Genomic DNA, 27,582 nt, shown 5'->3' with positions numbered 1-27,582 from the left:
AACGCCCATGGGACCCTCACTCTGGATAATTCCCCCATGGGACCTTCACCCTGGGCTCCACCCCCACAGGACTCTCATCCTGGGCATTGCTCCAGCTCAGCTATGCTCAGAGGGTAGGTAGATGGGGACCCTGCGCACCCCCTTAACACAGAGCAGCCCCACTTCCCTCCACGCCCCCAAGCCATGCTAACCTGGCTCCCCTGTCTGGGCCCCCTTTGCCTGCCCTCTGCCATGGGAAAGGGGCCAAGGCCAAGGCTATGGCCATAAATCTGCCCCATTTGTCAAGGTTCCTGCTCCCAGGGGACTGCAGAGCCCCCCACTGCTTGGAAATACAAGAATCCATGTCCCCACAGGCTCCATGTGATGGTGGGGAAGTTGTTGGTCCTGGAGCTTCTCCAACAGCTGTGCTCCAGAACCATTTATTGGGGGGACAACAAACACAGAGATGGGTGATGGGGGTCTGGGGAGGTGTGGGGCAGCCCCCAGACTGGGAGCAGTGCAGTAAGGCACATGGCCAGGCTGGGGACACCAGGCAGCAACCCAGCCCAGGGCGGACAAGGCACCGCTCCAACACCCGCCCCAATACCTGTGGTCCCAAAGCCCCCTGGCCAGAGGACAGAGTCTAGCACAGCCCCTGTCATGGGCAGCTGGAAGCTTGGCTGCTCACAGGGGTGCAGCCCAGTCAGCCCCCTCCACTGAAGGACCCGGCCCCTCTGTTATCAGTGCTCCCCAGCTCTGTGCTAGCAACCCACAAGGGTCTGTGCCCCCTGGCTTCAGGGGGAGCTGGGGAAGGGTGCAGGCCCTGTGCACCTGGGACCCCCATGCTTTGGGAGAGCTCAGAACTGGGGGGCTCAGAAGGAGGTCTCCTGCAGGGAATACTCGGGGGCTCCACCCATAGAGATGTATCCCTGCCCTTCAGCCTCCTGTTCTCGCTGCCTGGAGCCAGGGGGCACCAAGCCGTTGGCCATCCCATTGCTCTTCACCACAGTATCTGTATGATCGCTGTCCTGTGGAGACAGAGCAGTGGCAGCAGGAGCATGGGGAGGGTGGCACAGACCCTGTGCCCCTCTCCTGCTGGAGTCTGGGCCCCTCACCTGGTCTGGGAAGACCACTCCACAGCACAGCTTCTGCCGGTATTTGTGGGGCAGGCAGCACAGAAGGCGTGGCAGCACCGGGTAGATGGTGCGGGGATCCACAGCTGCTGCTGGCGTGGGGCCTGGGCAGGCAGAGCAGAGGGTGAGCAGGGAGGCTGGGGGTCCAACTGCCATCCCCCCCAGCTCCTGCACTCACCAGTGAGCAGGCTGACCAGAAGCCCCACCAGGACGACAGTGGTGGAGTTGTGGGCGCTGTACCACATGTAGGACAAGTTGTAGAACTTCTGCAGCCCACTGGGGCTGGAGGAGATAAGCATGAGAGGGGAGAACTGCTAAGGGGGAGCACAGAGCAACACCCCTGCGTCCCTCATCACACAGTACCCTGGTGCCAAGCCCCAAGCCCCACTCACCTCTGGGGGGCCAGCATGGGGGTCAGCAGCGTGGTGGCAAGGGCAGTGGTGAGGTTGCTGGCAGTGGGAAGCAGAGTGTTGTTGGGTGGGTAGGGCTCCCTGGCCGCCCCCATGCTCTGCAGCAGGCTGCCAATGCCCACCCAGAAGGCCATGGCGAGGCCTGCCAGCAGCCCCACGACAGCACCCTGTACCAGGGGAAAGGGAGGTTGCTGAGCCCTACCTGGGCTTGAGGAACCTGGGCCCCCGACACTGCTCCACCCCCTGCCTGTCCACAGGGTCCATGCCCTCAGCCAGGCAGGGGGACACTTACCGTGGAGTTGGCACAGGGGAAGAACATGCCCAGGCAAAAGAGCCCCAGGAGCGGGCCCCCCACCATGCCAAAGATGCTGATAGCTGCCTGCAGAGACACAGGCCTCAGAGCTGGCCACTCACCCTGGCACTGACCACACACCAGCTGGGTGCCAGAGATGGGTGTGGCCATGCCCAAACACCTACCTGCAGCACAGGGCCCAGCATGGAGGACACATAGGCCATCCCCAGGCAAAGCAATCCATAACCAAGAGCTGGGGAGAGGAGCAGGGAGTCATGGTGGTGCTGGGGGCCCCCGATCACCAGCGCTAGCCTCCACCACAGTGCCCTTGCTCACCCAGCAGCTTGGAGAGCAGCGTGGCCCGTGACTCCGACAGCCCAGGGCAGCAGGGCCGGACCAGGTCCTCCATTGTCACCGTGGCCAGCGAGTTGAAAGCAGAGGAAATGGTGCTGGGGAGAAGAAGGAGCAGGAAGGTGCTCATCCAGCACTCCCCCAATCCTCCCAGCCCTAAGGCCACCTGCTCACCTGAGAGAACCACTGAAGAGGCAGGCAACGAAGAGCCCAGGAAGCCCAGGCAGGTCCCGCAGCACGTCCATCACGAAGTACAGCACCAGCTGGAGTAGGGGGGGTCAGCACCCATGAGGCCAGGAGCCCAGGGCAAGTGTATTCCAGTCCCACAGGCTGTGGGAGGCACTGGGGGGAGCCCAGTCACTCACCTGGTCAGAGGATCTGGGGCGCTGGGCAGGTGCCAATGGGTGCTCCCGGTCGTAGATGAACATGACGAGGCCGGTGAGGCAGCTGAGGCACAGCATGATTTGCTGGCAGGGGAAGACAGCATAGCAGGAGCTGCAGACACCAGGTAAAATGTCAGAGGGCAGCAAGGGGGCCCATCCTAGCCAGGTGATCCCCAGCCCTGGCCCCACTCACAGCTTGGCCTCCCACTCGCTGCGGGCACTGAGGTACCGCTGCACCTGTGCCTGGTTCACCCCATAGAGTGACAGCATCATGAAGACCCCTCCCATCGACAGGGTCCAGAAGGTGTAACGCTTGAAGGGGTCAGGGTCCAGGCTGCAGAGAGGTGCCAGCAGAGGAGGAGGGGTGTGAGAGTGCTAGGTCCTCTCTGGCACCCTGCACCTCACACCCCACAGACAGGAAAAGGTGGAACAGGAATGACCCCCCCCAACCACCATGTGGTGCTGGTGTCCCTCTCCCCCAGCCCAGGCCCGTCTCAGCTGAGTCATGTGTCCCCAGTGTGTGACATGGGATGCCCTGCCCTGGGTGGGTGAAAGTATCTTGGCATGGGCCACTCACTCGATGCCAGAGATCTTGCCCTCCTGCTCAGCCAGGTGCCAGATGCGGGCCATGCCACCCACTCGCCAGGCACCCACCACAATAACAGCCAGCTGCCCTGCAAACATCACCAACGTCTGGAAAACGTCTGTCCAGATGACAGCCTTCAGCCCACCCTGTGGAGGCACAGCACCTGTCACCACAGCCTGGAGAGGGGCACACTGGGCACTCCACAGCCAGCCACCCACAGCCACCCACTCACCAGGGTGGTGTACAGCGTACAGACCAGCCCAATGGTCAGCACCGCGCTCCAGAGGTCAAAGCCTGTCACTGGAAGTGGCAGAAGCATTAATAAGCAGGGGGGTGGCTGGCCCCACCCCACCAGGTTGGGGGTTACAGCATTTGCTCCCCTGCTCTCATTCCTTTACCTGCATTGAGGGCCAGTGCAGGTGCATAGAGCACCACTCCCATGTAGATGACCTGAGAAGAGAGCAACACTGCAGCTGTGCCTGGTCCCCCATCGTCGTCCCCCACCCCCCTCCTGCCCCACTCACCATCTGGAAGATGAAGGTGACAGTGCCAAAGACCCGCACTGTCTTGTTGAAGCGCAGCTCCAAGTACTGTGGGGGAGAGGGGTCAGGGCAGTCTTGCCTGGACACAGGGGCCTGAGCAGGGGGTCATCCCCTGTGTCCCCCCTATGGCAGCAGGCAGGACCCCACTCACCTCATAGGTGCTGGTGATGTGCAGGCGGTAAAAGATAGGGATAAAGATGTGGGCTGGGATGAGCAGCCCCAGGAAGTAAGAGCAGCCGAGGAACCAGTACTCGGTACCGAAGCGATAGATCTCGGCTGGCACACCCAGGATAGCCACAGCTGACTGAAAGGTGGCCAGCAGGGAGAGAGCAACGGGTAGGAAGCTCATGTTGCGGTTGGCCAGCAAGAACTCCTGCACTGTGCGCTGCCGGTTCCCGCTCAGCGCGTAGAAGAGCCCGATGGCCGACGACAGCACCAGCAGCAGTGCAAAGATGCTGTAGTCGATCACCGTGAACTCCATGGTGAGTGCCTCCTCTCGCTGCTGCCCCACCGGAGCTGCTCCTTCCCAGCCACCTGCCTTTGATCCGCCCCACTGAGCTCACGGGCACGCCGGCCCCCCGCAGCCACCCCAGCAGCGGGTCATGACCGTCATCTCCCCAGCCCTGGGAGCTGCAGGAGGAAAGAAAAGTGTCACGGCCACGCTAGGAGCTGCATCGCACACTGCAGGGACCTTTGCTCTCTCCTCAGCCGCAAGGATTTGGAATGGGCGGGGCGTCAGGCAGGGCGAGGGACGTCCCCTTAACCCCTCTCCGCCCTCTGCCAAGGCAAATGGGTGCTTCTGCCAAACAGCACCGAGGCCATGATTGCGAAAACAGTCCCACCCGGGACCCCAGCAGCACCGGCCCTGCCGGCCCCACGCAACTCTGCCAAGCCCGGCAAAACCAGCCCGGCGATTGCCAAACCCAACGACACAACCGCCCTCGGTGCGGGGCAGCCCTGCTGAGCCCGGCAGCACCGCTCCTTGTCACGCAGCCAAAGACAACCGCTCCAGCCTGAGCAGCCCCGCCAAAGTCGCCCCCGGTGCCAAAGCCCAGCCAAGATCAGCACAACCTCCCCGGCGCCAGGCAGCCGCCCCGGGGGCGGCACAGCCCAGCCCAGTCAGCGCCAGAGCGGCAGCCCCTGGCCCTGCAGGACCCACAGACGTGGCTGAGCGGGGCAGACGGACAAGCAGTGGAGCGCAGTCCGTGCCAGTGAGCAGGTGCAGAAGGAACCCTGGCACCCTAGCCCAACTGAGCAGGGGTTGGACAGGGTGACCCCCACAACATACATCACACACAGCCAGGGGTGAACAGATGGACACACAGATGAGTACTAACAGCCTCAAAGGCTCTGGGCAGCAGCCAGATGGAGCAGACACCTGAGCTGCTGGTGGCCCTGACATCTCTATGCCCTGTTCACAGGCTCATCCTCAGGGGCAGTGTTAAGGGCTGCCAGGGGGTATTGCAGGGCACATGGAGGTCAAAACTGGCCTGCTGGTGGTAGGGGACTGGCGCTGCACCCACCATGATCCCCAGAGGAATGTCTGCCTGGGGCATACTTGGGGGGATTAGGCTGGAACCCCTGCAACCCAGCACAGCTCGCCCAGGCCTGCCCGCTGTGGGGGTAAAGGGATTCAGCTGGCAGTGCTCACTGGGCATGAAGGAGGTGAGGGCAGCACCTCCTGCCACTGTCCCCGTCCCTGACAGACACCACCCCACCAGACAGCACAGCTCCCAGCCAGAATCCAAGGTCACTTCACCACATTCCCCCATCAAGACTAAACACGGGGCAGCAGTGCTATGGTCCCCGACAGCTGCCTCACCAGCACTGCAGCCCAAGGCCCGGCAGTCCCACGTGTTCCCAGCCCAAGGCTGCCCTGTACCTGCTGTCCCTGAGGCCCTGCTCCATCGAACCTTAGTGTCCCCCGGTGTCCCTGGCTCAAGACCCCACTCCCTGTTTCTCAGTGCCCACCCTGAGGATCTGTTGACCCGTCTCTTGAGGACCCCGTGTCCCCAGCCCCAGCCCCTGCTCCCCCAGCCCCAGCGTGCCCCGTGTCCCCTGACTTGTTCTTCACTGTCTCCCAGCGTCCCCAGTGACCCCCTCTGAGGCACGACCCTCCTGTTCCCCGGTGTCCCCTGCCCTACACTTCATTGTTCCCCTGTGTCCTCAGAGACCCTGCTCCCCCTTCCCCGTGTCCCCGGTGCCCCTAGCTCGAGTCTCAGCCTCTCTGTCCCTCAGGGTGCCCGCAGCCCGTGTCCCGGTCCCTGATTTCTCATGATTCCCGGTGCCCTCAGTCCGAAGCCCGGACCCCTCATCCCCCTCGACTCCGCTGTCCCAAATGACCCTGTACCCTGTCGGGGCTCCCCGGCGCTCCGGTGCCGCCAGCGCAGACCGGCGACAAGGTGAGGCGGGTAGCCACAAGATGAGCCCCGGCACGACCTCAGCGTGTGTTCCGAGCCCGGAGAGACCGCTCCCGGCCTGGGCCGGGCGGTGACCTTGAGAACCCCCGGGCAGCTCCGGTGTGACACTCACCGGCGGCGGCGACCGGCGCGGCGGAGCTCGGCCCCCACGTGCCGCCGTGACAGCGGCGGGCGCGCGCTGATCACGTATGGTGAGGCCACGCTGCCCTCACCGCCACTTCCGCCCGGCCCCGGCGCGCCCTGATGGCGTCACAGGGGCTGCATGGGGTCAGCCGCGCTGGCGCGACTGCGGTTGGCTGCTTCGGGCGGGTACTGTGCCCTGACACCGCTGGCTGCGGCAGACCCTGGCTACAGCCTCTCTCTGTGCCGTGCCGAGGTCGCTTGGCCTGGCCTGGCCTGGCTTAGCTTGCATCCTTCCAGGGCTTCCCGTCGTCCCCCGGCGCACTCGCCGGTGAGCGGCACAGTTGTGTCCTGCCCGCGCCCCAGGCGGTGCCAGCTAGTGTCGGTGCCGCGGCACTGGGCCCGCGGGGTTTCGAAAATGTCCCAGTCTGGTCTCCCGGAAGAAAGCCACAGCATTACCGCCAGGGGGCGTCCTCGCACCGGGCGTGTCCGGCAGACCAGGGCGGTCCCGGAACAGCCCTGGGGTGGGGCCGGGGCTGGGGCGGGGGCTCGGGCAGGGACATGGCCGCTTTCCTGATGCTTTTGCTGCTGCCATGGTGTGCCAGTGGGGCAGTGGTGAGCGGCTGGGATCGGGACCAGCCCGGGGTTTGGGGGTGCCGGGGCTTGTGGGGTGCCGGTCGGGGAGTACATGAGATGAGGACGCCCGGGGTTGGAAGTGCCTACGTCGGAAGACGAGGGGGGTCAGGTCGGTGAATGTCCGATCAGGGGAGATCTGAGGACGCCCAACTTGGCGTCTCCAGAAGGCACTCGGGTCGGGGATACCTGGGAGGGGAGGAGTGCCCGGACCGGGGATGTCCGAGGTTGTGGATGCCGGGACCAAGGGGTACCCTGGTCTTGGGGTGCCAAGGGTCGGGGAGTGGCTGTCTCCGAGGCTCAAGACAGAGGGTGCTCGGATTGGTAGTGCCCGGCATGAAGATGTACGCAGTCAGAAGTGACCATGTCAATGGGCTCCAGGGGAGTCCCAGACATCGGCGAGTGCCCATGTGGCGGACCCTGGGAAGCAGGGTGGAGTGAGTGGAGGTACTGCAAGAAGGGGGCCGCTTTAACGACCAATTTGATCAGCGGATTCCACTTTATTGAACATCAGACACATCTTATATACAGTTTGCTATAATTATGCCCACTTGGCAACATACTATTGGTTGCTCTCTAAAAGGTTACATCATTGTTTTCACAACTCTGTGGAATTCTTCCATCCGGCCTAATTGCTCTCTTTCCCAGATCTCGCCTCCTCCTTATCTTGCTTGCCTCCCATCTCAGGGGCAGCTGGACTTCAGCATACCAAGCAATCAGCACTTTCTCACATCTCCTACTCTGCCAGTATATTATCAACAGAGAATTCTTCAAGGCCTGAATTGCACAGGTGTTCCTGGGACTCATGTCCCCTCTTGTCCGACAACAATTCCCCCGTTTTTCTTTTGTGCAAGTAAGGCCTTGGAAGTTATTCTTTGAACACTTTGCATAATACAATTATAAACAAGTTTAACAATAATCAAAATGAGTACAATAATACCTAAGAACCTTAAAACTTACTACTATAATTAACAAACATATTTACATTAAGTCTGGGTATCCCTATCAGACATGTCTGAAAAAGTTCAATCAATTCATTATTACCTGTTATGTTGCATCTTTATTTTCTCTAGGATGGTCAAAAATCATAATTTGTTTAATGGTAGCAAGATTTCTTTAATCTGTAAAGGTAGATCTGGCCAGGCTCTAGCTTCACAGACAGAAAACTTGCAGGCAATCAGCAAGAGCAAAAGAGCTTCATTGCTTTGCCCAATATAAAATTACCCATAATAATGTGTTTTTGCTCATCCTAGTAATACTGATCTCTTATTGGTACCAACTTCACCCAAAAAGCAACCTTACAATAGTTTTCTTCATCTTATATAGTTTCATCATCTATATAAGCAAACTTATGCTAAATAGAAGGGAGGCATATGATAGTCTTAGAATAGGTGGTCAAATCCCTTCTCCCTACATTCAGTGTGGTAAGGGTCAAAGCATCCACTTTCACACATGCTCAATTGTGCAGGCTTCTTATCTGAAGAAAACAAATTCCCAGTTCTGAATGTTTATCTTTAAGACAGCTCCTTCTCAGCCGTGATGTCTCCAATTAACCAGGCAGTGTCCTTGCAAGTATGCAAGAGAGGTTTCTTTCTCTTTACCCTCTAAACAGGCCTCACAAGATCCTGACCCTTAATCCCAGTGCACTCTAAGTCTTACAATTTTAACACAAATCACCAGTATATTCATCACAATTCCCCCTTTTTTTTTTTTTGTCACCATTGATTTGTGTTAAAATTTCCAGATATTTCAGAACCTTCTTAATTGGATCATAATTAAGTTCATCTGTTCTGATCACATTCTGATCATAATTCTCTACTTGTAACTCATTGACATGAGCAATCTTACTTAAAGGTCTTAGTATTTTGTAACAACAATTGCAGAGTATTATGCATAGCAATATTACAATTGTTCCAACAATATTACAAACAAATGTTGAAGCCAATTTAGATCTGGTAACCAGAAAGTTAATTTATCCCATATTTCTTTAAATCCACAAGAAGTATCATCTAAAGAAATCTGATGTAATATCTGATTGTGGTTTACAATCGCCTGTAAATCTGTTTCCACTCATTTATCTAGATTAACATAACTACAACAACTTACATTCATGACTACACATACACCCCCTTCCTTAACATATAAAAAATCCAAAGCTAATCTATTCTGAGTAGACATTTTCGAGAGACTATTGATTTCAATTTACTGCACTTTTATTACATCTATGCTTGCATTCATCATGATTTCAACTGTAGCAGAAAAATTTACCATTGCTTTTTCAAGTTCAAGTCTTTTCTCTCTGGTCTGATCAAGATTCCACACATGGGAACATGGTTTTTGATTTCGATTGGACTACTTATGTACAAATAGGGTTAGGATCAAAATTAGGCTCCACCAAGTATATGTGAACTCTGCCTCCTCGGCCTGCTGGGGTGCAACCAGCAGCCGGGTGTATTTTCTTCTCGGCAGCAGTTACATTCTTCAGGAGCCCTACAGATTTTTTAACTCCTTAACCCACTTCAAAATTCCATTTGGAGTCTCTTCTCTACTTCCTTGGTTAGTTCGTTTACCATTTCCCATTGTGCTTCTGTTATTTCAATTCCTCTGCCTTCAAAATCTTATGTCTCTTACTTTTCCTTTTACTAATCCTTTTAATTATTCCTGATATTTCCCAACTAAAATTTCTCTAGTCTTTATTTCCCACTTATGCCAATCCCTTTCAATAATTTTCCATGGGGATTTAAATCCTTTTTCTCACCACAAAATAGGTTTTCTGTATTTACCAGCCCAAACTGCCTATTTTCAAATTCAGCATTCAGGACAAATTTTTTTTTTTTTTTTTTTTTTTTTTTTGATTGATGCTTTTGACCCCAGATTATCATAACAGTTATTGTGATCGATGTTCGACTTCATGGGAAATGCTGTTTCCTCTCAGTCTTGGTTCTTCTGCACATTAGTGAAGGAATAGTTGTTAAAATTAATACCTATTTACTACAAACCTTAACTTATGCTAATACTAAAAATCCTTAAAACCTTAAAAAACTATGTTAAAATTAATCCAGCAAATCAGTGTCTAAAAAGAAATAAAATTGTTACATTAACTAAAAAACACTTTCCAAAATTAAAACCTGTTTATACATTCCTTAACTATATTACATGGAGCTCCTTTGAAATGCCTAGGCAGACAACTAAGAAGGTTCGAACCAAAAGAAAATCTTACAATTTGAACTCTTAACTAAGTGCATACACCTTACTGCAATTACTATGTACTAAGTACTTATAAATACCAAATGCTTACTTATTCATTATGCTTATTAGAAAAACTTAACAAAACTCTAAATAACAAATCTCTAAAAGACGTTACAATCAGAAATGACAAAATGAGTACTGTTGCTTTAAATCAAAACAGAGTAGTGCGGCTAAAGCCGCTGCGGGGGAAAGGGGTGGGGGCTGCTGCCGTGGCAGCTGCTCCGCTGCTACTGTCGGTGCTGTCGGTATCAGTGGTGCGTCAGCCGGTACCGCCTTGGTCGGAGCCGTCGGTATCCGCGGGGGCCGGCAGGGCTCGCGGGAGGAGAGCGGTGGCAGGAACGCTGTAACCGCGAGCCTCCAAGCGCTCCATTTTTTCTAAGAGGGGCCGTAAAGCAAAGTCGGCGCTGTTTGAATTCCTCGCTGCCGGTGTTATCTTCCGAGTCCGAGCCGTCGCTGGCGATGTCAGAGGAAGGTTCCCCGCTGTGTGCAAACGGCAGTGGTGACGGCTGGTAAACGCGGTGTGGTCGCCGCAAGATGTATCGGGGGCGGCCCCGGTCGATCGGTCGATAGTTCTCAGACACATCTTTCAGCTGCAACTCAGATACACCTGGCGCTGCATCTCGTCCTGACAAAGTTGCTCTAACTGCAGCAGCCATTCGCTGTTTCAGTTCGTAGGTTTTAACACAGTTCATGCATTCTCGCCACGACTTTTGCAGCTTTACAGCAGTTTTATGACCATCTATAACCAAGTCCCACAACTTGTTCCTGTATTCTCTCCAACAAGCTTCATCAAAATAACTATCTCCGCTAGGGAAATGCCCTAAAGCGGATCTATGGGCCAAAAGTCCAGGCATTACTTTAGACGATATCTCCGCCTTACGCTTTTCGATGACACTGTATTTCGCCTGATGACTGCTTATAGGGTCGGCCTTGCCCTTTCGAGTCTGTGCGCAAAGGTACTAAGGCTGCCATAACCTGTTGACTATGCTCAAGCTGTTTTGTCATTGTCATTGACAACACCTCAGCCTGTTTTTGTAATCCCTTATCAATCACCTCCGTCAACATGGCCATCGGATTGCTTGGCAAGTCCTGAGCCCTCTGCAACAATTCGGCTACCGTCCATCTAGGATCTGCTGATGTAATAAGCTGTTGCGTCTGCTGGTTCCCATTCTGCATTAAACACTGCCTTAAAATTGCCTCTCGGATACCTTCTCCTACGCTTGCTGCTCTAAGTGCGGCAAGCAACTTATCTACAAATTCACCAAGAGGTTCCTGTCTACCTTGCTTAATTCCCATATATTGAGGATTTGCATTTCCATCCTTCTGCTTGTCAAAAGCCCTCCTTACTATCTGGGCTGATGCTTGCAAAACAGGCGGCTGTAAAAGTGCCTGTAACTCTGGTCTCTCATTCTGTCCCGTTCCACACAACTGATCTACTGTTACACCAAATAATGGATCGTTTTGCTGTCTTTGTACTCCAGCTGATTGTCTAGCTAGGTGTTCCCACTCATTCAAAAATGTCATAAATTGAGATGCTGTTAGGATCAGCTTCATAACATTATAAGAATCTCTAGGTAACATATTATAGTTCATGTAAATAAAATCAATCATCTGTCTAGCTGGTTCAGATTGAATCCCGAACTGACTCGCAGTCTGTCGTAATTGAGATAACAATTTCCATGGCAATTGGGTTACATCAGCCTGGACAACATTCTGCTCCCCAGGGACCTGTGTATACATTACTGGAAAAGCTTGATGTGAAACAGCCAGCCGGCTAAACCCTTCCTGATCTCCTTCGGCATTTAAGTGTTCTGCAACCTTTCGCCAATACTCTGCGTGCTTTCTTACATGATCTTTAACACTACCTCCAGGATCTATCGCCCTGTTTGTCTCCTCTCCCTCACCTACTTTCTTCTCCTGTACAATTTGCTCAGCTAAAAGAGACGGGGAAGGCTCCTCAGCAGAGTCCTGTGTTACAGATTGTAATTCGACTCTGCCACCTAGTCCTTTTACACACGCAGCCTTCTCCTTTCTTAAATAATCCTGAACCTCTTCTGACAAAGGCAACCCAGCATGTGTAACACTTGCTCCATTTGGGTCCGTATAATCTAATCGTACCCTGGCTTGATAAGCTGCCATTTGCTCAGCACGATGCTGATCCAATGCTGTCATAACCATCTTCCACCATTTTCCACACTCCTTTGCTCGTTTTTCATCATCTAAGCCATGCAGCCACAAGTCTTGTCCAGACTTTTTCCACTGCAATTTTTCAAACACCTCATTTGGGTCCTTAAAATATCCTAACTCTTCTGCATAGCTTAACAGCGGCACCAACTCCTTTGTAAAATTTAACTTACACTGTCGCTTTTCTAAAAAGCATTTAAATAAATCATACGCTGCCTGCCTATCCATAACCGTATTTAAACGTTAATACCTGTGCGCACAGACCTCGTTTAAGCAGTTTCCGGCTCTACAGCGTCTTCGGCTTCAAGGCTGTCTTCCCTTTTCTTGCAGCCTCCGGTACTGCTATCCCGGGCCGGCCGTCTTCTTGCCTCCCGGCTTACTGCGAATCTCCCAACGTCCCGAAGAACTTCTTAAACCCTAACGTTTGTCTTCATTAGGGTCCCGTGTTCGAGCGCCACTTACTGCAAGAAGGGGGCCGCTTTAACGACCAATTTGATCAGCGGATTCCACTTTATTGAGCATCAGACACATCTTATATACAGTTTGCTATAATTATGCCCACTTGGCAACATACTATTGGTTGCTCTCTAAAAGGTTACATCATTGTTTTCACAACTCTGTGGAATTCTTCCATCCGGCCTAATTGCTCTCTTTCCCAGATCTCGCCTCCTCCTTATCTTGCTTGCCTCCCATCTCAGGGGCAGCTGGACTTCAGCATACCAAGCAATCAGCACTTTCTCACATCTCCTACTCCGCCAGTATATTATCAACAGAGAATTCTTCAAGGCCTGAATTGCACAGGTGTTCCTGGGACTCATGTCCCCTCTTGTCCGACAACATGGAGGGGTCGGAGGGTCCTGGCTTAGAGGTGCTTGGACAGGGGGGCTCGGGGTATCAGGGGGTTGGAGGGGTACGTGTGCTGCCAGGGCCCCACTGAAGGTCCCTGTGACAGTGTGGCAATGCCAGCGACGAGCAGTGTGAGCAATCTGGCAGTGCAGGCCTAGAGCCTGACATGGTGGTAGGCCATGCTCAGCATAAATGCAGAGCCAGCTAGCAGTGTAGCAAAACAGTGCTGTGCCTGCAGCATGTAACTAAAACCAGGCACTGGTAGCTATAAACATGGAAAGTTATCTTGGGACAACAGGACATGCACCTGCAGCAACAAACCTCGTTGTGTCATTAGTAGTTGGACCAATAATCTGTAATACTGCGATGTGTGGTCACTCATAGGAAACCAATGAAGCCATGCCAACAAGGCACTCCGAGTTTATATAAGTTGTAGAAGTTCCCTTTGTAAGAAACTGGTTATAATATTTGGCTTTCGCAAGGGGAAATACTGGGGCCCGGGGGGCCCGATCGTTGGGCCTGGATCGTTGGGCTGATGGTCTGTATTGTGTGGGGTAGTGGGAGAGAAAGGGGAGGTGCCAACAGGTCTAAAGACTGGCCAGGTCAAAAGTGCAGGTTTTGTCTGTCCTGATGGAGAGGGGTGGGAGCGTGCTGGGGAATATATGAATATGTACGTTTTAATATATTAATAGGTATGTTTGCCGTCTATATAAGTTCACCTTGTGTTGCTGGGGTGCGCCTCTAGCAAACTCTCTATGCGCCCAGCGCTGTGTTGCCTTTATTTTATAATAAACTTGTTATAAATTTTCAGCAGCGAGTTCGTTTCTCACACCTTGCTACGCACTTCTGCCTTTCCTGTCTCTTCTTCTTCTACACTTTACTGTGCTATACTTGCACTACAGGCCTACACCATAGGCCTGCAATACTGGAACAATAAAGGAACAATACTCAATCATATTGGTCAGCCGTATTGATTCCAATCTCCGTCGTCTGTATCTGATGCCCGAATACACCTGAACTCGTGGACAAGGGATCCTTGGACTACGATACTGCTCGACTCAGCATAAAGAGGTACGTCCGAGCGATACAGAAAGCCGGTCGGAATAGCACTGCCCCAGTGCTGGAAAAATTAGCAGCGCGCGCTCAAAAAGGAAGTGAATCTCGCCCTGGCCCAGTGAGCGACTGGGGACGGGCAAGGGGAAGCACACCACGAAACAGAAGAGGCTGTGCTAAATGCCCTCCACCTATCCTCTCCGTGAGAGGTATTACTGGCGATTCTGGGATCTTAAAAGGGCTATTAGCCTGGGCCCGGAATCATCCCCACGGCAATTAAGCTTTTACTTCCGAAGCACGGGACGAAATTGCAGCCCAGCTGTGGGGTGAGGTGCTACATACTTAAAAAAGCAGCTTTTCGCTATAGCGCCGTGTGACGGATCGTCACGGACATTGCAATTGAAAAAAGCAGAGCAGTCTACTCCCGATTCAGCTGCTGCGGCCTTTGGTTCTAACCGAGACGAAAAAGGGAGACTCGGAAGGCATCCCCCGCCCTCCGCCCCCCTCCTCTCTCCCTGCACATCGTCTGCCACTCTGTCAGCATCCTCCTCACAATTTCAATTGCCCACTACTCCTTCTACATGAATCGCGGCTCTCTTATTACCGTCCTTCTGCGCGGAAAAATCTGCTCCTGCCACGTCAAAAGTGGCAGAAGCGAATCCTGATCAAACTGATAAGGCGTGCGAAATCAAAATGGAGGTCGCTACGCTATAAGAATTGCACGAAGAAGACGCCATGTCCGCCATCTTGGTGAGCACTTCGTGTTTATTAGACACCACCACAGCCATCCGCACCAAGCAGAGAAAGCCATAAAAAAGCGGCGAAACCTGTGGCTCGGCGTTTTCGATCCCCTTCATCAACATCTTTCTCTGATACCGCCAGCGACAGCTTGGACTTGGAAGACGAGAGGACCCATGCTGAGAGGCCAGACAGTGCCGACTCTGCCCTACAACTCCTCTTAGAAAAAAACAAGGAGCGCTTGGAGGCTCGCGATTGCGGCGTTCTTGCGGCCGCACCCCTCCTGCGGTTCCCACCCCAGCAGCACTCATCCCGGCAGCCCTCAGCCCGGCGGTGCCCACCCCAGTGGCGCCCCAAACCCCGGCGGTTCTCCTGGTGACGCTTCCCGCGACCCCCCATGGCCCCCGCGAGTACCGGCGGCTCCGATCAAGGTGGCATCGACCAACACACCACCGATACCAGCACTGACACCGGCAGTGGCCGCCCCCATGGCGGTGGCAGACACGGCCTGCACCAGACATCTGTTCCCCCCACGCGGTTTCAGCTGTGCTACACCCCCCCCCCCCCCCCGCCTCCTACATTCCAGGCATTATCAGCAGAGTATAGCACTCTGACGGAGGTTCCAATTGAGTCCCGATAGGACGATCGGGGGGTGGGAGGGACAGGGAACTGTCCCGCTGTGCTGGTGGAAAGGTATTGTGGGAAATGTAGTCACAGATGGAGAATCTGTAGAAGGTTAACAATGACTATGGTAATCTCTGGCCTGACAATGTTAAGGGAAGCTAGACAAGCCATAGCTACCTATGGGCTACAGTCAGGATACACAACTGCTGTAATCAATCAGTTGTTTTCAACAGATTTGTTAATCCCTTTTGACACACGTATGTCAGCAAATGGTGTTTATTACATGGTCTGAGAGCAATCGATCATTGAGGAGATGGGTGCCTTACAACCTGGCCTCCCAACTCCCAGTCCCCGCAAATTGGGACCTGATTATTATTCATTTGAAGGATTGTTTTCTTTACAATTTGCTTACACCCGGAGGATTCAAAAAAGTCTGCATCTACTGAGTCATCGATTAAGGCAGACTCCACCCACCGATATCAATGGGTAGCCTCAAGGCATGCCAGAATTCTCTGGCACTCTCTTCCCATTTAGATAGACCCATTGTGACTTTCTCATCTGTAAGTCTATGGATGATATTCTGATTGCAAATAAAAAGTTACATCCTAAGACAGTGCTCTCTGAGTTTCAGCCCCTGTCAGCAAGCAGAGACTTGAAAGTCACACCGCCTCAGACCTGGCAACTACTCCATTAAGTGGCAATTCACTTGCAAATGCCTCGGAAGCCACGCCCCGGCAGCCAGCAGACTCTTTACGTGGTGTCACCGCTAACCATCTCCTTGGGGCGAGACCTTTTGCAGATCATATCAGCAATTGCAGCTTCCTGATAAGGCTTTGCAATACAGTCAGGATTTGGCGATCAAAGAGTGGCCCAGAATCCAGGACAATAACTCTGATCCTGCGCTTTTCACTACTCAGCAGGGTCTAACAGGGCCACTTGGTTCCTTTGTCGATACTTTACATACGGCATTCAATATTAATTCAGACCTGACTCATGATATGAAGGTGAAAATGCTGGATATTTTGGCATTTGACAATGCTAATGAAGAAACTAAACGGGTTTTCAGCATTTTATCAACAGGTGCCACTGTCTCATGACTGCTGGACGCAACAACGAATGAAGGCATCGACAAATAGCAACGTATCTAGCCACTGCCATAGAAGCAATCACCAGTACGACCACCGCACAAAGGAAACAACCTGGGTGGAAATCATCGTGCTTCTGTGCAACCTAGGTACCTTAAATGAAAGTGCCTGACTGGTGGACAGACTCGAAAGTGTCACAGACCTAATCATTTTACTCCAGACTGTGGCAGGCAGGGAAGCTGCTCCCGCAGCGTGAATATACCCCGTGCGACGACACCAAACCAGGGTGCTAGGACCGCGCCCCCCTCCCCCCCTTGCAGCCCCCTCTGGCAGCGCATAGTGGACCTGACAACAGCCACATATCACTTTTGAATCCACAAAGCGTTGTCGAGTTTAATTGGCACGGTCCTTCGGGTCACAGACCCTGTGCTCTGTTAATTGGCAGATTGTCTACCTCTAGACAGGGCATCCTTATAATTCCTGGTTCAATACATTCTGATTATGACTGGGCTATGAAAATTATGCTCTATACCATTGCTCCTCCTGTTAGCACTCTTGTTGGGACAGAAATTGCTCAGGTAATACCATCTGAGTCCCGAGTGCCTAAAACTTCTAACAGGATCCGAGGGCAAGAAGGCTCGGGTTCCACCGATATGCCTAATACCTTATTAGCCCTAGAAATCCAAAAGGGAAAACTGGAACAGATTGTATCTGTCAGACACCCTTGTGGACAAATGATACAATTTTCAATGATTATGGACACTGGAGACGATGTCATCATTATACCTAGTCATAAATGGAATGGTCACTAGCCATTGCTCAAGGCAAATGCTGAAGTCATGTGTTTAAAAGGTATCCAAACAACCTGGGTTAGCAAAGAGCCAGTGCAATTAGCTTTTAACTACGGCAAATCAATCACTGTAAGACCGTACGTGTTAACCCTTCCAGTTGCTCTATTGGGCTGAGATGCCTTAAGTCAGCTAGGTGCAAAACTTGTTACTGCTCCTTCTCTGTAGCGGCTACTGGTCCGCAACCAACCCTCAAATTAAAATGGAAAACACATAATCCAGTATGGGTGGAACAATGGTCGCTCAGACACGATAGGCTGCAAGTCGTTAAGACCCCAATACAGAAACAATAGCAACTAGGGCACACCTTGCTAGCCACCCTCAACCCACCCCTACCCCCACCCCAGAAAAGGGAGGATTTTCTGGTACGACTCTTGCCGACCAAAGCTCTGCTCTGATTTAAAGCTACAGTGCTAATTTCTTCATTTCTGATTGCAATGTCCCTAAGAGATTTGTTATTTAGAGTTTTGCTAAGTTTTCATGGTAAGCATAATGAATGGTAAGCATTTGGTATTTACAGATACCTAGTACACAGTAATTGTAGTAAGGTGTAAGTACTTAGTAATGAGTCCACACTGTAAGAATTTCTTTTGGTTCGAACCTTCTTAGTTGTGTGCCTAGGCATTTCAAAGGAGCTCCATGTAATATAGTTAAGATTTGTAGTAAATAGGTATTAATTTAAAAAAAGTATTCCTTAGCTAAGGTAACGTCTTTATATTTCCTTCTTAGACATAGACTAGAAAAAATACAAAAAATGAAAAAAAAATTGTAAACAAAAAGGTAACAAGTGCAAAACCAAAGAAATTTAAACATAGAAATATATAACAAAAGGACAAAAACTCTGGATACACAAAATAGAGTACTAAATAACAGAATAATAATAAAAAAGAAGAGCAACAATAAAAACAAAACATTAAAAACAAGTATGATGAACTAGAAAATCATAAGGATTACTAATAAAACATAGCTATTAACAAAAACCATAAGAATTGTTAGCAAAAAATAAAAATGAGGATTATCAAGACTACTAGATTAAAACAAACAAAAAAAATCTATAAAAAGAAAAAATTGGGAAAATTAAAATGAAAAATGATAATAAAAAAGAATTAATAGAAAATAAGGTTAAACATTATAATAAAAAAGTAAAAAATCAAAATTAAAATAGAATATAGATTAAATAAACCAAACATGCAAAATAAAAAATAATTACAATAAAGAATATAAGATCAGAAACCAAAAGATTAAACACTACATAACAAAAAATAGAAATTGCAAAAAAAAAAAAAATTTTAAGATAAAAAATTTATTATAATAACAAATTAAAATGCAGATTAAAAATTACAATAACAAAATAAAACTAATAATAAAGAAGGTAATAAATAAATAAAATTTAAAAGTAAGTTAAAAATAATAATAATAAAAATTTAAATAACAAAGAAAAAATAAAATACAAAATCACAAAAATTAATTGAAAAAAAATCAAAATTAGATTAAAATTAACAAAACAAAAAAGTTAACAAAAAATAATTAAAAAGTGCGGATTAAAAAAAATAATAAAATGCAATGAAGGAAAAAAGAACACATTAAAACAGTATAAAAATAATTTTAAAACAAAAATTAAAATTAATTAAAGATTAAACAAAAGAACTAGATTAAAAGTAAAAATATTAAACATATCAAAATAATAAATTCAGAATAGAAAATAATAACTAAAAATTAAATAAAATAACAAAAAAGAAACAAAAAATAAATAATAAAAGAAATACATTCAAAATAAAATTAAAAATGAAACTACTCAAATTAGAATTAAAAAGAAAACATATAAAACAATTTACAAAAATAAAATTGAAATGAAAAGAAATTACAAAATTAAACAAAACCAATTGCAAACGTAAAAATAATGAGAAAAAAAATTAAACTTAGGGAAAAAAAAATTAAACTTAGGAAAAAAAATACATATAATGAAATCAAACAAAAATGAAACAGATCTATTAAAAGCAGAATTCAAAATATTAAAGAAATGAAGCAAAAATTAATTACAAAGCTAAAAATAGCTCACATTAAAAACAAACAAAAAACAGTCAAAATTGGTTACAAAATCTGTGGAATCATTGACTCATGGAATGAGTCAGGGTTAGAAAGGACCACAAGGATCATTTAGTTCCAACCACTGCCATGGGCAGGGACACCTCACACTGGATCAGGCAGGCTAGAGCCTCGTCCAGCCTGGTCTTAAACACTTCCAGGCATGGGGCCTTGGCCACCTCCCTAGACAACCCATTCCAGGGCTTCACCACTCTCACGGTGAAGAATTTCTTCTTCACATCCAGCCTGAATCCTCCCATCCCCAGCCTTGTTCCATTCTCCCTAGTCCTGTCACTTCCTGACATGCTAGGATGTCCCTCCCCAGCGTTCTTGTAGGCTCTCTTCAGATACTGGATGGTCACGATCAGGTCACCTTGAGCCTTCTTTTCTGCTAACTGCAATCATCGCAATAAAAAATGGCAGAAGAATCAAGACCATGAGGACACAGCATTTCCCATGAAGTCGAACGTCGATCACAATAATTGTTATGATAATCTGGGATCAAACAGCATCAATCAGCATCATGCGAATTAGGACTGAATATTGTGGTTGCTTGATAACTTTGTATTCTCTCTTGTTAACTAAGTGTGCCTCTGAATGTAGACATCCTAGAGGATAAAGTTTCATCTTTACATTTTGCTTAGTAGAGATTATTAACAAAAAACAAAAACAACAAAAACAAAACAAAAAAAGGGGGAAAAGAGAGAATACTCCCATAGCAAAAAATTAGCTCATGGCAACCCTAGAAATGCTGTAACCCTAGGAACATCAACCCTAGAAAGTGCTGTAACCCTCTCACCACAAGACTGCACAAACACGGCACAACTGTCATGAAAATGACAATCAGCAAACCTGCTTAGCACTGACCTCAACGACGGTCACGATAAACCAAGATGTCAACAGAAAGCATCTAATTTATAAACTGAGTGTCGTGACTGCTTAACTTTTGTGTGAACATTAAGAGATTAGAATTACTAGGATGAGCAAAAACACATTATTCTGTGTAATTTTATATTGGGCAAAGCAATGAAGCTCTTTTTGCTCTTGCTGCTTGCCTGCAAGTTTTCTGTCTGTGAAGCTAGAGCCTGGCCAGATCTACCTTTACAGATTAAAGAAATCTTGCTACCATTAAACAATTCATGATTTTTGACCATCCTAGAGAAAATAAAGATGCAACATAATCCTAAAGCAGATTGTAAAAGACAGTGCTAAGGATTGCATTTGTGCCTCACAGTATCACAGTATAACTAAGGTTGGAAGAGACCTCGAGGATCATCGAGTCCAACCTATCAACACAGACCCCATGACTAGACCATGGCACCAAGTGCCACATCCAATCTCCTCTTGAACACCTCCGGGGACGGTGACTCCACCACCTCCCTGGGCAGCCCATTCCAATGACGAATGACTCGCTCGGTGAAGAACTTTCTCCTCACCTCAAGTCTAAACCTCCCCTGGCGCAGCTTGAGACTGTGTCCCCTTGTTCTGGTGCTGGTTGCCTGGGAGAAGAGACCAAGCCCTTCCCGGCTACAACCACCTTTCAGGTAGTTGTAGAGGGCAATGAGGTCACCCCTGAGCCTCCTCTTCTCCAGGCTAAACAATCCCAGCTCCCTCAGCCTCTCCTCATAGGGCTTGTGTTCAAGGCCTCTCACCAGCCTTGTTGCCCTTCTCTGGACACGTTCAAGTGTTTCGATGTCCTTCTTAAACTGAGGGGCCCAGAACTGGACACAGTACTCAAGGTGCGGCCTAACCAATGCAGAGTACAGGGGCACAATGACTTCCCTGCTCCTGCTGGCCACACTATTCCAAATGCAGGCCAGGATGCCATTGGCCCTCTTGGCCACCTGGGCACACTGCTGGCTCATATTCAGGCGGCTGTCGATCAGTACCCCCAGGTCCCTCTCTTTTTGGGAGCTCTCCAGCAATCTCTGTGTGCAATGTGTTCAGGCATAATCAAGTCTTCTCTGTCAATAAGAGGAGTGAAATGTAAAGATCTAAGTTCTTCTTTACAATGTCTGTTATCTTTGACCATGTATTCTGCCAACTCTGTAGAGCATTGTGACTAGTTCAACTTAAGCTTTGTGCCTTGTATGGGTTACATCAGTCTGTTAGACATGCTGCACTACAGAACTCTTGCTTTTGCTATACAGCTTAGCTTTACCTTGCTTGCTTCTGTGTTTGCAGTAGCATCTTGTATGGGATGAGAACAACTCCCATGACCAGATTGCTCACAAAAACAAAAAGGGGGATTTGTGGCAATGCCGGCGACGAGCAGTGTGAGCAATCTGGCAGTGCAGGCCTAGAGCCTGACATGGTGGTAGGCCACGCTCAGCATAAGTGCAGAGCCAGCTAGCAGTGTAGCAAAACAGTGCTGTGCCTGCAGCATGTAACTAAAACAAGGCACTGGTAGCTATAAACATGGAAAGTTATCTTGGAACAACAGGACATGCACCTGCATCAACAAACCTTGCATGTCGTTAGTAGTTGGACCTATAATCTATAATAGTGCGATGTGTGGTCACTCATAGGGAACCAATGAAGCCATGCCAACAAGTCACTCCGAGTTTATATAAGTTGTAGAAGTTCCCTTGCTACGCACTTCTGCCTTTCCTGTCTCTTCTTCTTCTACACTTTACTGTGCTCTCACCACAGGCCTGCACCATAGGCCTGCAACATAGGCCTGCAATACTGGAACAATAAAGGAACAATACTCGATCATATTGGTCAGCCGTATTGATTCCAATCTCCGTCGTCTATATACGGGTGGCGAGGTGTGACCGTTTGAGGCTGTGCCTTTAAGAAAGGGACAGTGCTGGAACACTCTGGCTGAATGTTTTGGAATAATAACGAAAACAATCAGATATTCTAAACTAATTTAATTGGTAGATTGGTAGAATGCAACTTTAAGTTTTAGTTCAGTTGGAATTTTTCTCAGTTTCTCTCTGTCCTGCTTTTCCAGCCTGTCTGCTTCTGAGCAGCCGGAGTTTGATCTCGGATACCAGATAAGCACTAATCCTGCATGTGCTTTGAGGCCTAACAAAATTTCATCCTTACTAATTACCTTTTCTCTCTCTCTAGCCCTTTTTGGGAAAAAAGGGAGGTAGGGGGAGAGAGGGGGGTACAGAGGGGGAACCCTCCTCTGTCCGGAGGAGGGAGTTTTGTTCTTGTAGTTTTCTTTGCTGTATATTTCTGTATATATTGTAAATACTGTATATTGTTGTTGAGGGTTGGAAGGGTAAGGCCAAAAAGCCTCCTCTCTCCCCCCTGTAAAGTAAAGGGAAAGAAAATTTGAAGGGAAAGGGAAAAAAAACTCACAGCTGAATTAGCAAAGCAATAGGTGCTGTATATTTACAAAAGCAATACAGGATATGCAGGGGAATTTACAGAATTTACAATATTTACAATATATACAAAAATATACAACAAAGTAGCACAGAAATGAGAGTTCCCCCCTCTGCTGAGGGGGTTCCCCACCTCTGCTCTCCCCCTCTCTCCCCCTTTCCCCAGAGCAGGTTAGAAAGAGAGAGAAAGAGAAAAAAGTTAGAAGCAGTTATGTGTTAATTGGAAAGCAGTTAATACAGGCCTTGCAGTTCATCAGTTTTTCAAGGTAAAGCCTTGGCCGAAAGCCCAGAACAGAGAGAGCTGCTGCTCGGTGGAGGAGCGGAAGAAAGACTGAAGATAAAAGTGCCGGAATGCCCAGGATACCCTCCTGCACTCCCAGTTCAGAAGGTGCTTCCTCCCAATCTACCAATGAAATTAGTTTAGATCCTTCTTTTCGTTTACCAACTTCCGACCACCATATTCCCTTTCTTAAGGGGACAGCCTCAACCGGTGACAGTCCACCCCTTCTAAACAATTTCATTGGCTGTTCATACTGTCCATCCAGTCCATAACGATATTTACAGTTCGTAAGTAAAGTTCATAGTCCATTCCGGCTATGCTCAGATGTAGATGATTCAAAAGTCCAAGAAAATCAGAAAATGAGAAAAATGGAAAACAGTTCATTTCTTCGCCGACGAAGCAAAGAAAAGGGAAACAGGGATTCTCAGGGTCTCTTAGTTGACTCAGGGCTCTCTGGGATCTCAGGGTTCGTGCACCGTAGATTCCTCGTTGACTCTTCTTTTGGACGCGATGTAGCTGTACAACAGTTTGAAATTAACCTCTTTCAGCTAAAGTTAAATTTCTTTGTGGAATACACTGAATTTCACCATTCTCTTGCATTACCCAATAAGTGTGACCCGGACCTTCAGCTGAAACCACCCCTCGGACAGGTTTAGCCTCTCCTGAGGGTGAAAATACCCAAACAGTTTTACCCAACAGATTCTTTTCTCTAACAACAGGAACTCTATCACCTTCTACTTTCCGTAGCAAATCTGAATGCGCAGGTCCAGCTCGGTTCACTGAACCTCTGCTATTTACCAGCCAGGTTGCTTGTGCTAAATGTTTTTCCCAGTTTTTCAAAGATCCACCCCCCCATGGCTTTAAGAGTGGTCTTCAACAAACCGTTGTAGCGTTCAATCTTCCCTGAAGCTGGTGCATAGTAGGGAATGTGGAATATCCACTCAATACCGTGCTCTTTTGCCCAGCTCTTTACAAGGTTGTTCTTGAAATGAGTTCCGTTGTCTGACTCAATCCTCTCTGGAGTTCCGTATCTCCACAGGATTTGTCTCTCCAGACCGAGAATGGTGTTGCGTGCAGTTGCATGTGGAACTGGATAAGTTTCCAACCATCCAGTGTTTGCCTCTACCATAGTAAGCACGTATTGCTTACCAGAACAAGAACGTGGTAGAGTGATGTAGTCAATCTGCCAAGCTTCACCATACTTGTACTTGGACCATCTGTCACCATACCACAAGGGCTTAAGTCGTTTTGCCTGCTTAATAGCAGCACAAATGTCACAGTCACGGATGACTTGTGTGATAGCATCCATGGAAATGTCTATGGATCTGTCACGAGCCCATTGGTATGTTGCATCTCTGCCTTGATGTCCTGACGAATCGTGAGCCCACCGAGCTAAGAATATCTCACCTCGGTGTTTCCAGTCGAGATCAAGATTAGAGTCCATGTCTACTTGAGAAACTCTTGCAGCTAAATCTGCCTGATGGTTGTGTTGTTGTTCCTCAGTAGCTTTGCTCTTGGAATGTGAGCATCGATGTGTCTCACTTTCACTGGAATTTTCTCGATTCGATCAGCAATGTCCTGCCACAGGTCTGCTGCCCAAATGGGTTTTCCTTTCTTCTGCCAACCGCTCTTCTTTCAGTTCTTTAGCCAACCCCACAGAGCATTGGCTACCATCCATGAGTCGGTGTAGAGATAAAGCTTTGGCCATCTCTCACGTTCAGCCACGTCGAGAGCTAGCTGGACAGCTTTTACCTCTGCGAACTGACTGGATTCTCCTTCTCCATCTTTCGCCTCTGCAACTCGGCGTGTTGGACTCCACACTGCAGACTTCCACCTTCGCTTGTTTCCCACAAGACGACAGGAACCGTCTGTGAACAAAGCATATTTCTTTTCATCATCAGAAAGGTCATTGTAAGGAGGAGCTTCCTCAGCACGAGTTACTTTCTCCTCTGGAGGTTTGGCACAGTTGATACCTTCAGGCCAACTTGAGATCACCTCCACTAGACCAGGTCTTTCAAGATTTCCCATTCGAGCTCTCTGTGTTATCAGAGCCATCCACTTAGACCATGTTGAGTCTGTGGCATGATGTGGTGTGGAACCTTTGCCTTTGAACATCCAATTCAAAACTGGTATTCTGGGAGCTAAGAGAAGTTGCGATTCAGTGCCAATCACTTCAGAAGCTGCTTTTACTCCTTCATAGGCAGCTAAAATTTCTTTCTCTGTTGGAGTATAATTAGCCTCTGAACCTCTGTAACCTCGACTCCAGAAACCAAGAGGTCGTCCACGTGTCTCACGTGGAGCTTTTTACCGCAAGCACCAGGTTGGACCATTGTCACTTGCAGCCGTGTACAAAATGTTCTTAATGTCTGGACCATCTCGGACAGGTCCCAGACCCATTGCTTGAACTACCTCTTGCTTTATTTGGTCAAAGGCTGCTTGTTGTTCAGGTCCCCAGTGGAAACTGTTTCTCTTTCAAGTCACATGATACAGAGGTTTCACAATCTGACTGTATCCAGGAATGTGCAGTCTCCAAAATCCCACTATCCCCAAGAAACGTAAGGTCTCTTGCTTGTTGGTGGGATTTGCCATGGTAGAGACTCTATTTACCACATCCACTGGAATGTGTTGGTGTCCATCCTGCCACTGCACTCCCAGAAACTGAATCTCTGTGGTAGGTCCTTTCACGTTGTCTCGCTTGATGGCAAAACCTGCATTCAGAAGAATGTCAATGATTTTGTTACCTTTCTCAAAGACTTCCTCAGCAGTTTTACCTCAGACGATGATATCATCGATGAACTGGATGTGTTCTGGAGCATCGCCTTTCTCCAGAGCATCGTGGATCACTGCATGACAGATGCTTGAGCTGTGGATCCAGCCCATTGGCAATCTGTTGAAAGTGTACTGGATTCCTCTCCAGGTGAAAGCAAACTGAGGCCTGCATTCCTCCGCTATGGGAATAGAGAAAAATGCATTAGCAATGCCTATGGTAGCATACCATTTCGCCTCTTTGGAATCCAGCTCATACTGTAGCTCCATCATGTCTGGTACTGCTGCACTCATAGGTGGTGTCACTTCATTTAGGGCTCGGTAGTCCACTGTCAGACGCCAGTCTCCATTCTGCTTCCGCACAGGCCACACTGGACTGTTGAAAGGTGAATGAGTTTTGCTGACAACTTTCTGACTCTCCAAATGACGAATCAGATTCTGAATGGGCAACAAAGAGTCACAGTTGGTTCTGTATTGTCTGTGATGCACAGTCTGAGAAGCAACCGGCAATTTAATGTCCTGAATTTTGTGTTGTCCCACAACTGCAGATTCATCAGAAAGCTCAGGTCTAGCAGACAGCTTTAATTTTTGTCCATCAATTTCTATAGAAGCTACTCCAAAAGGCCATTTGTAACCTCTAGGGTCTTTGAAACGCCCTTCTCTCAGAAAATCAATTCCCAAAATACAAGGTGCATCAGGTCCGGTCACAACTGTATGCTTCCTCCATTGTTTACCAGTTAAACTTATATTAACCTCCACCTTACTTAACTCTCGAGATCCACCAGTGACTCCCAGAATAGTTATAGACTCCGATCCCTGATAATTTGATGGAATTATGGTGCACTGAGCTCCTGTGTCAACCAAGGCCCTGTACTTCCGAAATTGTGAAGTGCCAGGCCACTGGATGTACACATCCCAATAGATTCTATTATCTCTGTTATCCCTCTCCTCCCCCTGGCGGGAGGCAGGGCACCCCTAGTTACGGGGAACATGCCCACATGTGCATTGCGCACAGTGTGCAGTGTTATAACTTTGCATGTTACAACTGGAGCCACTGTTGGAGCTACTAGAGTTGTTCTGGGAAACTGTAGAAGTAACAGCTACCCTTCTGGTATTGTTACCTCGGGTTCTGCCACTTTGCAATTCCCTCAGCCTCCTGAAAAGATTAGAAGTTGGTTGGCCATCCCACCGGTTCATGTTCTCATCAAACTGATCACGCAGAGTTATCCAAATAGTTCTACGTGATTGCCTTGGTGGTCTGTTTTGATTTGATCTGTTTTGGAATGACCTCCTTGGAGGACGTGTGTTCCTCACAGATGAAACTTGTATCCACCTGGAGGAAGAATTGGAATTATCTCTTTGTGCCAATTGGGATATGGTGTTTTTAAATTCATCCTTTAACTCTCTTATGCAATTCTTTATTTCACCAGACATACTTTTAATGGCTGAAACCAAAGAAACACGTGTCATGCTATCCTCCAATTGTCTCATTTGATCACTGAATTGGCCTACCATAGGAGAAGCTCCACCATAATTTCTTGACACAATTCTGCTTTCCAGAATGTTTGCATAATTAGAAGGAGCAAGTTTGATGATCTTTTTAGCAAGACCTATACCCACAGGAATGTCATCAG

At 48.7% G+C, this 27,582-nt stretch overlaps 1 protein-coding gene across 2 annotated transcripts; it reads right to left on the bottom strand.

The window, feature by feature from the left end:
- Positions 1–361: 361 nt before the first annotated feature.
- SLC5A6 (solute carrier family 5 member 6) lies at positions 362–6,306 on the bottom strand. 2 transcript variants are annotated; one of them, XM_068169853.1, is made up of 16 exons: positions 6,209–6,306; positions 3,828–4,306; positions 3,659–3,724; positions 3,533–3,584; positions 3,367–3,434; positions 3,126–3,280; positions 2,742–2,882; positions 2,531–2,660; positions 2,340–2,428; positions 2,151–2,263; positions 2,000–2,067; positions 1,815–1,901; positions 1,505–1,689; positions 1,291–1,394; positions 1,095–1,216; positions 362–1,007 (listed from the first exon to the last, which is right to left on the bottom strand). In XM_068169853.1, exons 2-16 carry the CDS (start codon positions 4,155–4,157, stop codon positions 852–854), a joined length of 1,866 nt encoding a protein of 621 aa, XP_068025954.1. In that variant the 5' UTR covers positions 4,158–4,306; positions 6,209–6,306; the 3' UTR covers positions 362–851. The 2 variants fall into 2 exon arrangements, with proteins under 2 accessions (XP_068025954.1, XP_068025955.1); XM_068169854.1 differs by lacking the exon at positions 6,209–6,306 and adding an exon at positions 6,027–6,202.
- Between the last annotated feature and the right edge of the window lie 21,276 nt (positions 6,307–27,582).

The sequence above is a fragment of the Melanerpes formicivorus genome, unplaced genomic scaffold, assembly GCF_026170545.1.
Source record: "Melanerpes formicivorus ecotype bairdi unplaced genomic scaffold, bMelFor1.0.p_v2 SCAF_229, whole genome shotgun sequence".
Lineage (NCBI taxonomy): Eukaryota > Metazoa > Chordata > Aves > Piciformes > Picidae > Melanerpes > Melanerpes formicivorus.
Note: the sequence above shows the minus strand (reverse complement) of the source record. Positions and strands in the feature narration are given on the sequence as shown.

What these genes read in the sequence shown, in the direction of transcription:
- SLC5A6 (XM_068169853.1), bottom strand. Translation starts at nt 4,157, where the DNA reads ATGGAGTTCACGGTGATCGACTACAGCATCTTTGCACTGCTGCTGGTG. An exon ending in TCACCTTCATCTTCCAGATG is followed by an intron (nt 3,585 to 3,658) that starts GTGAGTGGGGCA and finishes CTCTCTTCTCAG; the next exon opens with GTCATCTACATGGGAGTGGT. An exon ending in GTACGCTGTACACCACCCTG is followed by an intron (nt 3,281 to 3,366) that starts GTGAGTGGGTGG and finishes GTGCCTCCACAG; the next exon opens with GGTGGGCTGAAGGCTGTCAT.